This window comes from Diaphorina citri, unplaced genomic scaffold (assembly GCF_000475195.1).
Source record: "Diaphorina citri unplaced genomic scaffold, Diaci psyllid genome assembly version 1.1 scaffold36, whole genome shotgun sequence".
Classification (NCBI taxonomy): domain Eukaryota; kingdom Metazoa; phylum Arthropoda; class Insecta; order Hemiptera; family Psyllidae; genus Diaphorina; species Diaphorina citri.
The window spans coordinates 419,866-433,609 of record NW_007377473.1 but is presented as its reverse complement, the minus strand read 5'-3'; the positions used below and the strand labels follow the sequence as shown (position 1 = coordinate 433,609).

The 13,744-nt window shown below is 38.5% G+C and overlaps 2 protein-coding genes across 2 annotated transcripts in view; one reads left to right on the top strand and one right to left on the bottom strand.

Annotated features, from left to right (window-relative positions):
- The window catches only part of LOC103512419 (major facilitator superfamily domain-containing protein 12-like), a 16,666-nt gene extending 16,138 nt beyond the window's left edge, over positions 1-528 (top strand). The window contains 1 exon segment of the mRNA XM_026825894.1: positions 464-528. Coding sequence (XP_026681695.1) covers positions 464-528 — 65 coding nt within the window.
- Positions 529-6,893: 6,365 nt separating this feature from the next.
- LOC103521423 (GRIP and coiled-coil domain-containing protein 2) lies at positions 6,894-13,599 on the bottom strand (the record flags this gene model as incomplete). Its single annotated transcript, XM_026825887.1, is given in 5 exon segments — positions 6,894-7,273; positions 9,994-11,859; positions 12,397-12,546; positions 12,912-13,191; positions 13,388-13,599. Coding segments are annotated over 5 exon segments (2,706 nt in total), but the record flags the coding sequence as incomplete, so codon positions are not given.
- Between the last annotated feature and the right edge of the window lie 145 nt (positions 13,600-13,744).

Genomic DNA, 13,744 nt, shown 5'->3' with positions numbered 1-13,744 from the left:
TCCTTTTGCAATCGATTTCCATAAGCAATATCGTTTTACACTGGTAAGCCGCCACTGGGCGCTTACTCGATAAAAGTAGCTGAATCATTGTCCTCACGAGGCTGAGGCACCCCGAACTCCAACCAACCGCAGAGTCCGAACAAACTTCGACCTCGCCGGGATGGAACCGGGAACCTCCGCGGCAAGCCTAGTGTGATACCCACTGGCACGGAGGTTGCTAGCTTTCTACAGTTTCTCTTTCGGTCCGGATTTTGACTTTCTTTAATTTCCAGTCTAGAAGCGTGGCTAGGGGTGCGTTAAGATTCTTAATCTCGCTGTCTTTGCTTTCTAAATCCAGCCTAGGGCCAGTTCGGGGAACCCATGGTTATCAGCTATGTCTACAGCCAAGTCTGGTGGCGTACAGACCACTCAGTACGGGGCCTTCATTTATCTATCTGTCACATACTCGACAAGCTCCTCAATTGACTGGCTGTGATCATTATTGAATACTGTAAGGTACCCTATCTACTTTTGCTGTCGAGTTTATAGGAAAAACGGTTGAATATAACTTAAAATATAATCATAATAATATCAATAATAATAATAATAATAATAATAATAATAATAATAATAATAATAATAATAATAATAATAATAATAATAATAATAATAATAATAAATAATAAAAAAAAGTTGTGGCGGGAGTTTCAGCCACATATTTTTGTGAAGATTTCGATTTCGTTTCCCGAAAAATATTCAGTCCATATTAAACCTTCCTCACGAATCGTTTCCTCCTCTCTATTCTTTTCAATGTCTCTCGAAGGAGATACTAACTCCTTAAAGTTCTAGTGTTAATGTCACTGTATAATATTCTTTAAGATCTTTAGTTCCGGGGGGTTTTACCCTATATATTCGACGACAAGCTATTTTTGCATATTTGTGCATATGCATATTTGCATACTTTAAACAAGGTGATACAAATTTGCATACTTGTAAACTTTACCCCTGAAATCTTATATTATAAAACGACAAGCTATTTTTGCATATTTGTGCATATGCATATTTGCATACTTTAAACAAGGTTGTACATATTTGCATACTTGTAAACTTTACCCCTGAAATCTTATATTATAAAACGACAAGCTATTTTTGCATATTTGTGCATTTGCATATTTGCATATTTAAACAAGGTTGTACATATTTGCATACTTGTAAACTTTACCCATGAAATCTTATATTATAAAATCAAGATCCGTTCACTCATTCACATTTCATAGTTCACACACTGATCGCTCTATCTCGAGAACCCCAGCACCTAGAAAGCTGAAATTTGGTAGGAACATTCCTTTTATGGTCTAGGTGTGCAATAAGAAAGGATTTTGCGAAAATCTAAACCGATCAATTCAGATTAGGTTGTTGTTCTGACCTGGTACGCAGGAGGTCCGGGTTTGATTCCCGGCGAGGTCAGTTGTTATTCGAGAGGTTTGATAATGTAACAACGGAGTTCTCGTTGTCTTGAAAGCGAAGAGGGAAGGACAGGATAGGAGAAAGCCAGTCGTTCCGAGAAGCCGGATTGGGTGCACGGTTGGTCCAGTGGTAACGCTTGCCATGCAGAAGGTCCCGGGTTCGAATCCCACCATCGACGAAAAATTGTACTCGTTTTTCGATTGCAAATATTTCAACGGGTTATAAAGTAATACGATGATTTCGGTATTGAGTGTAAACGGAGTTTTTTTTTATTGTAAGACCTAAATATGATAATATGTAAACGGAGCTTCTTTGAAGAAGTTTGATAAAGTGAACTGTAACAACGCAAGTCTTATCGTCCCGAAATCTTAGAGAAAATAGGACCTACCTACATACAGAATACATACGTTTTATGTAAACGGGTCTTGTCAAGAAGAAAGTAATGCTTTTAAGTTTTTTTTTTTTTTTTTTTTTTTTTTTTTAAGGGGTTTGACAGAGGGAACTTTAACTGCTATGGTCTTATCGTCCCGAAATCGAGGAGAGAAGGAAGACAGGATAGGAGAAAGCCAGCCGTTCCGAGAACGAACATTATCCCATCAGGATAAAATCCGCCCCGGGCGGGAATCGAACCCGCGGCCTAGCGCTTACAAGGCAGACGCACTACCAACTAAGCTAACTAGGCTGGATTTTCAGTTTGTAATTTTGTATTAAATCAAATGAATTTTCTTTATGTGTTAAAGCGTTAAACGCGTTTACCAAATGCCATTAAAATTATTATTATTATTATTATTATTATTATTATTTAAAAAAATGGCATGAAGTTGGTGTTTTTTTATGAATAGGTAGATACTTTGTAGCTTAGTCTCACAGGTGAAGAAAACGCCAAAATAAGCAACAAGGAAAAAACCCTACAGCCTACAGGTAAGTAGGTAGGTACTCGTAAGTGACTAAATAAGTAAGTCGAAATGGGCTATCATAGTAATCAATGGAGCAGTTGCAAATGGGTAAAAATTATAAATAAATGGTCGATTCCTATGTAAAAAGTTGGAAAAAATCCAAATCCGTGGTCAAAACTCCGAAAAAATAACTGTAAAAGGTCGAAAATTTAATTTTTAATTGCTGTTCTAATGAAAAAGTTCAAAGAGTTGTGAGGTCAGATTTCACGTCAAAATGCTCAGAAACGCTTGCGCACAAACAAACGAAGCGGGAGTCATGAATTATGACGTCATCGCCTACGGGAGCGTATGCCGTGACGTCAAACTTAAGAAGAGGAAGAGAGAGAGAGAACAGAGAAAAGGCGAGAAATGCAAACGAAGAAAAACGTTGAAAGTTGAAACCCCTGTGTGAAGAAGAAAATAAAAAGAATGACGATGGTGAAGACCAAGTACGAGGAGGAAGAGAAAAAGAAAGTGGAAGAGAAGATGGAGAAGAAGAAGAAGTAGTAGTAGGAGTATTAAATGATGAAGAAGAAGAAGACGACGAAGAAAAAATAGACAAAAGAGGAAGAAAAAGCGAGAGAACAGAGAAAAGAAGAAGAAAAATACAAGTTGAAAATTGAAACCCCTGTGTGAAGAAAAAATGAGGAAGAGGGGGAGAAAAAGAAGAAGTAGAGGAAGAAATAGAAGTAACAGGAATAAATGATGAAGAAGGAGAAGAAGTAGGAAGAGGAGGAGAAGAAGAAGGAGGAGACGAACGAGACGAAAAAGAAGGAATGGAAGAAGAAGAAATAGACAAAAGAGGAAGAAAAAGTGAGAGAGAGAGAGAGAGAGAAAAAAAAGTGTTAGAAACTTCAATTGAAAACAAGAAGAAAGAGAACTAGACAAAAGAAAAAAGCAAGTATAAACAAACGAAGAATTGACGCGAGAAGAAAAGAGAACCCAAGAAGAAGGAAAAAGAAGAAGAAGAAAAAGAAGAAGAAGAAAAAGAAAAAGAAAAAGAAGAAGAAGAAGAAAAAGAAAAAGAAGAAGAAGAAGAAGAAAAGGAAAAAGAAAAAGAAGAAAGAAAAACAGCAAATTGAAATTGAAAACTCACAAGAGAGAACAAATTTAGTATGGAAAGAAGACAAAAAAAAGTGAATTACGTTGGTTAATGGAGAATAGCATTCTAAGAAGAACTTAGAGGAGGAGACAAAGAAGAAGAAGAAGAAATTGAAGAAAAGAGAGCAAAAGTATAAAGAGAAAAAGAAGCAGCAGTAGAAAAGAAGCTACGAAAGTGGGAAAACGAGTATGTAGGTACCTAGGTAACTAGTTCATACATAAAATAAAAGGTACAAATTGATGGAGTATTTCATGGAGGATAACATACATACAAAGAAGAAAAACTTAAAGGAGGAATAAAAAGAGAAAATTGAAAATGGAAGTAGAAGCAGAAAAAAAGAAATAGAAGGAGAATCAAAGGCAAACCCAGGAAAAGGAGTTGACAGAATAAAAAGAAGATGAAAGAAAAGAACAAATAAAGAGAAAATTGAAAGTAGAAACAGTTGGAGCAGAAAAGACAAGTTCGGCCATGCCTTTACTACATGTTTGGCCATGCCTCGGGATGAACTAGCGGGATTCCGGAGCGAAGCGACGGAATTCAGCTAGTATATGAGTATAAGACCTTGTTTAGACTGTGGGAGTAAAGTGACTTTTCAGTCTCATTCTAGCAGGATAAACAAGGTATATTCTATTCTATTCTCACTCAACCTGAGTGGGGCCCAGAAAAGCCAGCTCGCGATAGTCCATATGGTCACGCATCCGGAAACCAACCAAGCGCAATGTTGTTTAACTTCAATTTGTACTCATTTTTCGATTGCAAATATTTCACCGGGTTACTTTCTGGTGTTCTCGTGTTCACCCGGCACCTAAATGGGAAGTATTGTGTCTCTTCTCGCCCATCTGATGAGAGGCATACTACGGGATGGGCATGCTACGACACAGACCGACATTAAAAGTTAAAACAGTATACCTAGGTACTTACTTAATACTTAAGTACTTATTATGGCTAGTGATGATTGTAATAAAACTAAAACTTACTCAAGCATATCCTGACTTAAGTCAAGTTCATCATCCTTCAACTTGACTCTGGCTTCGTCCTGGTTTGAACTCAGACTGGTCTAGTACTCACTAGGTCCGGGTTCGATTCCTGGAGGGGTCGTTTTTTACTTTCTTTTTATTATTATTTAGGCATTTTAGGTAGGGTATTTCAGACTGAATGTCTGGCTGGGGGCTTTAAACAGGGAGGATACCAACCTGAAATTTCCCTTGCTAAAGAAATAGCGTAGGGCATCCACTCGTAAAATCAAAGCAATCACCCTAGGGCTGATTGAGAGGCTGACGAAAAACGCTGAGAAGAAAAAAGTTACCTACTTCAAGATTTAGGCCGCGGGTTCGATTCCCGCCCGGGGCAGATTTTATCCTGATGGGATAATGTTCGTTCTCGGAACGGCTGGCTTTCTCCTATCCAGGCAACATGCTTTTGCCACTGCTCTATAATCGCTAGGATGTTGTTTTGTGTTTTGAACATTGCATACTTAAAAATAATTGTCAGGCGTTCATACAATTTGTTCGACCATGTATACGTGACTCTAACTCCGCCTTATTTATGCCTGGATTTTACGGGTTGGTTTATCTGCTCTCCTCTGTGGCTGAGTGATTAAGAACTGTGACTCTGAACACGGAAGTTCTGGGTTCGAATCCCGGTCGTGACAGGAATTTTCCGACCAAACATTTCCGTTCCCAGACAGGAACAATTTTATTTTTTAGTACGTGCCTTGAAGGACCTCTTTATCGCGTAAGTGGTTCTGAGGTACATAGGTACTTTGTTATTATATATTTTAGTTATCGATCGATCCCTATCTATCATTGGTATTATGAAACTAAAATTGGCAATTTTTACTTTCCTTATCCTATAGGAAGGAAAGTAATGTAATCGGGTCAAATTTTCGATGGTCAGATTTTAGTGCCAAAACACGTAGTCCACCTGGGCGGGAATCGAACACGCGACGTAGGGCTAGCAATGTATTTATTAATATCTCGTTGAAATATTTTAATATGGGTCGGTATAAAATATTCATTTCCATAGCGCCAAGGGCCTCAATACTTACTTGGAGATTTATTTTGGCAATCATATTTTCTGCCCACAACGGTCCTCAAATCCAAACTGACCCCGATCATCTTTTTATGGCGGATCGTAAAATCCATCGTAGAAAAAAAATGGGTAGAAATGTCTTTTCTTTGTGTTACTATATCACAACTTTATCCATCGTAAAAACATGGAAATTAGTTAGTTATACATATGTGTTGGTGTTGCTTATTTTCATAATTTTATGTTATTTTTATTTTTATCAAGGAAAAAAAATACATTTTTCAATATAGGTATATATTTATTTCAAGAAGTTTTTTTTTTTTTTAGGACGTTTGACAGAGGGACTGCTATGGTCTTATCGTTCCGAAATCGAAGAGAGAAGGAAGACAGGATAGGAGAAAGCCAGCCGTTCCGAGAGCGAACATTATACCATCAGGATAAAATCCGCCCCGGGCGGGAATCGAACCCGCGGCCTAACGCTCAAGAGGTTTGATAGAGGGAACTGTTGCTGCTAAGGTCTTATCGTCCCGAGAGCGAAGAGAGAAGGAAGACAGGATAGGAGAAAGCCAGCCGTTCCGAGAACGAAAAATCCGCCCCGGGCGGAAATGGAACCGGCGATCGGAATAATTAGCTTATTTTCATAGCATGTTCTTATTTTCATAGAGCTTAGCTTATTTTCATGTTAGCTTATTTTCATGGGGAAAGCATGTTCACATTGCCAACGAGAAAAAATCGGAAAAATTGTAACTTCGGACGGAGAAAAATGGGAGCTGAACGGGCTGTTATCGTGAAACAAACAGGCGAAAAATTACCTACGTAGGGTTCTTACAGGGGATTTCACATTCCATTGAATTTGTGCCAGATATGGCACTTCGCGCATTAAAGGGTTAAAAAGTACTAGCCGGAACCCGTCGCTTCGCTCCGGATTTCTGCTAGTAAATCCAGGCATGGCCGTTCACGTCACTCATCCATTTAGTGGTCTTGCTCGGCGTAGCTTAACAAAAACGAACCGGAAAGTAGCCTATAGCCTTCACGGGAGTGCAAGCAATAAGTTGACAAAGTTTCATAGCAATCGGATGAGCGGTTTGGCCAGACATAAAGTTCGAACAAACAAAATTTATGGTGGAGATTTTAGCGATCGAAAATTGATCATAGGTATCTCAGGATCGGTTTAGATTTTCGCAAAATCCTTTCTTGTTGCACACCCAGACCATAAAAGGAATATTCCTACCAAATTTCAGCTTTCTAGGTGTTGTGGTTCAGGAGATAGAGCGATCAGTGTGTGAATATGAAATGTGAAAAGATCTTGATTTTATTATATAAGATTGTTTATTTTAAACAAGGTATATTCTATTCTATTCTGTTCTATTATCTCTTCTTACCTCCTCCTTTTTCTTCAGCTCTCCTTTCAGTTTCGTTATCTCCTCGTTCATTCTCTTCTTCACGTCTTTCTCTTCGCTCAATTCCGAGCGCAGATCTTTCATTTCTTCTTCCACGGTTGCCAGACTGTGCTCCTTTCCATTCAATTGCGCGCGCAGATCTTTCATTTCATTTTCCAGCGTTGCCAGATTCTGCTGTTTTCCGTCCAATTGCGCCCTGAGCTGTTTCATTTCATTTTCCATGGTTGCCAGACTTTGTTGAGCCTCTTGTTTTTCGCTTTCCAGCCTGCCGATTTCTTCGTTGAGGGAGTAGATTTTTTCGCCCCGCCCTTGAAAGGAAGAAAAGAAAATTTGATAATTTGAATATATAACATGATAGAGGACTCAGTAACTTTGTGAAGTTCCATAACATAGATGTAAAAGAAATAACTTATACTCTTCAGTGGGTTAATAACCCAGTGAAGAGTATAAGTCATTTCTTTTACATCTATTTGAATATATGACTTTATTTATTTTTTACATTTACAATATACATTTTATCCATTCTCTCATCTATGTTAAATCTAAAGATCAAACATAAAAGCATAATTTTTTCGACAGGATGAGAGAATGGATGCAATTATGGCCAAGCCTACTATCCACACTAAAGACCAGGAAAAACATCAGGTCTTTGTTTTGTAGATAGCAGTCCAGGTCAGTTTCCTTCTTTCTTTGCTACTTTTCCCTATTTGCTCATCTTTTTTTTTTTTCCTTTTTGATAGGGAGACCCAAAAGGCAGATGATATATTGTGCAGAACTTCAATGAATCTTTGAAGTTCTGCACAATATATCTGCCTTTTGGTTCTCCTTATCAAGTTGACCCACAGAACTTATAGGAAGCAAAATACAAAATTTGTCGGAAATGTCTGAAGTGTTGGAAGTGTCTGATCAGTCTGCGCGCTGCTTTATTTTGATAAAAGAAAATGAGCTTTTTGCACAAAAAAAAAAAAAAAAAAAAAAAAAAGAAGAAAAACAGATCAGTTCGAATTCCGTTTGAACACCCTGTATATTAATAGAGCATGATATGGTGGCGGTTTATCATTGACCTTACAATGGACAAGTCGTGGTTCGAGGCCATTGCCTGTATTCCGATGAAATAAATAAATATTATTATATCTATACATATACACGTGACTCTATAACATATGTTTGTGTTACATTTTCTATATTAGGTACCTATATGCGGTTGTGGTTTGCGGTTTGTCTGCCGTAGGTTTGACAGAGGGAACTGTAACTGCTAAGGTCTTATCGTCCCGAAGTCGAAGGCAGAAGGAAGACAGGATAGGAGAAAGCCAGCCGTTCCGAGAACGAACATTATCCGTTCAGGATGAAATCCGCCATGGGCGGGAATCGAACACGCGGACTAGCGTTTACGAGGCAGACGCACTACCAACCAAGCTAACTAGACTGGCCCGCTGGCTTTTAATTCTGTTCCCAACATAACATAGGTATAACTCACTGTTCTCTTACCTTATGTTCTTATGTTATACATATTATTGTCAAGGATCTCCTATCATAACGAGAGAGCCTTGGTAACTTTGCCAAAATATTAGAATATAAAATACCTAGAGCTCCGGTGCTTATGTTCTAAAGAGTTTTATGTATACCGTAGCGCAGGGTAAGAGCAGACAGGCTGGGGTAATTTGGAACAGAAACGTCTCCTTTTCTTCTTCTTCTTCTTCTTCTTCTTCTTCTTCTTCTTATTGTTGTTCTTCCCATTTAATTACACAGGTTGATATTTGCCATGCACGACAAATCTCGGAAGTCAACAAACTTTGGTATCTAAACAGGTGACCGTCCGGGGTAGCACGTGTTGTTGGTTATTTCAAGGTGAACTCAGGATCATCAGGACAGTTATGAACTGTAAAGCCTCCAAGGTACCCTGGGTTTTAGTATCTCTTTTTTTCTACCTTTCTGGATGTTAATTTACGTGTCCTATTCCAAAATGCCTAGTTCCAAGGCACCCCAGGTTTCAGGACCTCTTATTTTCATCTTAATGAATGTGAATTATCTCTCGATCTATTGTTGCCCCCTACTTTACGGTACCTCTTAATTCTGTCTTGATGAATGTTAATTTCTCTCTCGATCTTTGTTGTCCCCTGTTCTAAAGAACCCTACTTTACGGTAGGTACCTCTAATTTTCGTCTTGATACATGATGGCGTCCTATTCCGAAATCCCCAGTTCCAAGTCGTCCCACATGAAGGTACCTCTCTTTTTCGCCTTAATGAATGTTAATTTCTCTCTCGTTCTATAGTTGTCCCCCTGTTCCAAAGAACCGCACTTTACGGTGGGTACCTACCTCTTGATAAATTAATGTTACTTTTAATAGTGTCCCATTTTAAAATCCCCAGGTCCAATTCACCCTAGGTTTCGGTACTTTTTTTTGTCTTAATGAATGTTAATTTTCTATCTCGATCTATTGTTGTCCCCCCTGATTGAAACAAGATGGCGTAGGTGGTTAGGTGGCACAGTGACTCTGATGAACCTTGATACAACTTATATATAATGTACATAGGTAACTATGTATGTCGGAACATAGTAATTACATATTTAATAAATTTCCGCGCTTAAAAAACGACGACGCTTAAGAACCATTTTTTTTCTTAATTTTTATAATATTATTAATTATTATTATTATTATTATTAATATTATTATTATTATTATTATTAATAATAATATTATTATTTGAAACTTACTTTTTTTCCTACTGAAACCAATCTTTTTTTTAAAAAAATCGAAGTTTTTTTCAAGTTTTTTTTCGACTGTGTGCTTGGATTTTGGGCTGTACTCAGCCTCGTGAGGACAATCGAGTAGCGACCAGTGCCGGCATTACCAGTGTAAAAAGATCATTGAAATGTGGAAATTGATTGGAAAGGAGGTACTTAGTAATGTTGTGATATTCATAAAAGTTGAGAAAAAGCTCTGTTTTACGACAAAGAATTTGAGAGAAATAGTAAAGGAGGCTCTTAGTAATGCTGTGATATCCACAAAAATTGAAATTGTGAAGAAGCTCTCTGCTTCACCAAATAAATCATGATTAATAGTATTTGAGTTTCTCTTACCTGTATTCAGCTTGGCATAGTTTCCGTTCATCGCGTCGTACATTCGCTTCAGCTCCTCATTCTCGCTACACTTACTCCTATAGCGCTCGCTAGCCCTCTCCAATTCCTCCGTCAAATGCTCAATCTCTCGCTTACATCTGATATTATCGTTCTCCAAGTTTTCCAAACTGAGCTTGAAATTCTCCTGCTTCTCAAGCTCGTAGTTCGACTTTTCCCGCTGGGAATCCTCGCTGTTTTGAATCGCTCGCTCTAGCGATTCGATAAGCACCCTTGCAGCTTCGAGTTGGTGGCTTTGCGTTTCGATGAGTTCGCATTTGGATACGATCTGTTGGTTTGTCTCGACCAGTTTCGCTTGTGTGTCTTCTAAATCCTTCTTCAACTGTTCCAGCTCTGTGTCTATCAAGGTCCTGTTGGCTTCTTTGTTTTTCAGGAGCTCTTCCTTGGTTTTCTTTTCGTTTTCCAGCGCGGCCTTCTTCTCCCCCAGTTCGTGTTCTAGATCTGCTACTTTCGCTCGACTCTCTTCAAACTCTTTCTCGGCGCGTTTCAATTGCTCTGCCGCCGTTTTAGTTTCATTTTCCAAATCTTTCAGCCGTTCTTCTTTGACTTCCAAGCGTTCCTCCGTCTCTTTCAATGCCGTTTGAAGGGCGACGACTTGTTCCAGGCGTTCCTCCTTCTCTTTCAATGCCGTTCGCAGCGCGACGACTTGTTCGTCTCTCTGCAACACGTCGCCCTCGAGTTGTTTAAGCAGAATGGATTTCTCATCCAGTTCAAACACAAGCAGCTCAATCCGATTCGTCGCCTGGTCCAACTCAGCGTCTCTGCCTTTCAAATCGTTTTCTAAACCGGTTATGACTTCGAGGTTCTGTTTCAGCACCGTTTGAACCGTTTCCATCTCTTGCAACGCGATTGTCTTGTGTTCCATCTCCCTTTGGACAGAGTTCATCAGCTCACTACACTCCACCTCTTTGTTCTGCAGGGTACTCTTGAACATTTTGTCTTTCTCAATGAGATCGTTTTCCAGTTTTTCAATAGCTTCGTTTTTATCACTCAGTTCAGCGGAAAGTCTGTCTAGTTTTTCCACATTTGTGTCGTTTGTTTTTTCAAGCGAGACGAGTTTCCTGTGGGCTTCTTTTAGATCGGCTTCACAGGTGTTTAACTTTTGCTGCTTCTCAGATATGTCCAGTGTCATTTGCTTGAGCTTATCATTTCCCTCCAGCCCAGCACTTGATTCCTTACGAATTGCCTCATTCAAAGCTTCTATCACACGGTCTTTTTCACTCAAAGCTGATTGCACACTTTCCAAAGCTTTCGTTTTCTCTTCGTCTCCCTTTTGAATCATTTTTACTCGTTCTTCTGCATCTCTCACGGTTTGTTTGAGTTGCCCAATGGTTTCCACATGACTGTCTATGATTTGTTCCTTCTCACTCAACGTGTCTTGTAGTTTTTTCAGTTCGGCTTGGAAATTCTTGATAACGTTGTTATTTTCATCACAAATCACGTTTAGCTCTTTCACTTTGTCTTCTAATTTGTTTTTAACATTGTCCTTCTCATCACACGCCCCCTGCAAACGTTTCACCTCGTCTTCAAATCTATTCGTAACTTCACTCAGTGTCTCTTTCATTTTCTTCTCTTCCTGCTGAAGTTTTCTAATGTCTTCGGCATATTCAGCAATCAGGGTTTCTTTCTTATCGAGTGTTTTCTCCAATGTATTCACCGTGGTTTGAATCAGTTGGTTTTCGGCTTCTTGGAGTTCAACTTTCTGTTTGAGGCCAATGTTTTCTTCGTTGAGTTCCCGTATGGTGTCACTCAGTTTGGATTCGGATTGATTCTTCTTGTTCAGCTCTTTGATTTTGAACTCCATTTCACCTGAAAAAAAGTTCACCATTGAACATACATAGAAAAGTACCTCAATAAATAAAGAAAAACATATTCCTGTGGTTCTGTTTAATTTGTTAATGTAAAAAAAATGTAAATAGAAAAATTAAAATATCCACTGTTAATGTTTTATGTAAAAATAAAGAAAAAATCAAAATATTCAGTAACAAAATCCATTTTGGCACTCAACCATTGCTATTTCCTTAGCAAGGGAAATTTCAGGCTGGTCTACTCCCTGTTTAAGGTCCCCCAGCCAAACTAAGCTGGTCTACTCCATGTTTAAAGTCCCTCAGACAGACTAAGCTGGTCTACTCCCTGTTTAAGGTCCCCAGCCAAACTAAGCTGGTCTACTCCCTGTTTAAGGTCCCCAGCCAGACTAAGCTGGTCTACTCCATGTTTAAGGTCCCCAGCCAGACTAAGCTGGTCTACTCCATGTTTAAAGTCCCCCAGCCAGACTAAGCTGGTCTACTCCCAGTTCAAAGTCCCCCAGCCAGATAAAGTACTTACTGTAGGGTATAAAATACAAACCTTTGACTTCATTCATTTGCATGAGTCGAACTTCCAAATCCCCGGTGGTTTGTCGGAGAATCTCATTTTCCTTCTGAGACGATGAAAGCTCCTCGTAGAGTTTCAGCTTTTCTTGTTTCAGAAATTCAATGTCATTTGTCAACTTTTCACCTGTTGAGAAAAAATACCAATTAGTAATTTCAGTCCAGATTGTTTCAAACACTGTAAACTTTTTTTTCCATTCTACAAAAATCCTTTTATCACAAAAATCCTTCAGTAACCCAAATTTTACAAATGTGATCACAAAGAAGAGGAAGAGATAGGGATAGAGCATCTTTTAAAATTGTTTCTGAAATCTTCTGAAGTTCTCTGGTGATAAGATTGAATTTTCTGAAGAAATTATCCCAGTGTCTTCCAATACTTACTAGATCTAAACTGGATAAAAAAAAAAAAAAAAAAAAAAAAAAAAATAGGAAGTGTGAAATGTAAAATTTAAATTCATTTAAGCGAAATACCTCCCAGGATCGATTGGGTACCTTGCTCAATAAGTTGCTTGGTTTCCACATTAACTTGCCCCAGCTTATTAACAACGCTATCTCTAATATGATTGCATTCTTTCAAATCTTTCACCAATGACTCATTGCTAGTTTTCAGTTCCTCGATGATTTTTTCCGCAGCAATGAACTTCTCCTGGATTTGTTTTAATTGGATGGTGGACTCTTGTTTTGCAAGTTGTGCTTGCCGAGATATGTGCAGCAGTTTTGTACATTTCTGAACAAGGTCTTCTTTGGACAGTGCATCCATCTTGGTCTTTTCCTGAAAAACAAAGGAGAAAACAAGGTATATTGAATAGAACAAGCGGTTAGCTCTTCTCCTATGTATAGCTGACCAAGTCTCTCTTCTTCACTTTGAAGAACTATGATTGAATGGACAGTTTTACACATCATAATATTTAGGTATTAAAATAAAATAAGGATAATATCACCCAAAAGAACCTGGTTTCAGATCTTACCTTGGATTCTGGTGAACCTTCACCCTCCATGGCGAATTTAGGTTTGTGGGATGTCTAGTTATTCAAATGAACAGGGCATCACTGTCGATTGAAACCTTTTCTGTCAGTTTTTCTTTTGAAGAAACTGTTGTGGAAGGCTCCCCCAATAAAAACTGCATACTCTCCAAGTGCAAAATCTTCCTTTTTTGCGTGTTTCTGTTTCTGTTTTCTTGTTTTTCTTTTCCACAAACACAAAAACCTGATAACGACTTTTCGTAGTTTTTCGGAAAAGATCGGCTGCTTTCGGAAAGAAGAAAGAAAGCTAAAAAGTTCCTTTCACACGAAGAGCAAGAGGTGAGATCACGTTAATGAAATTTA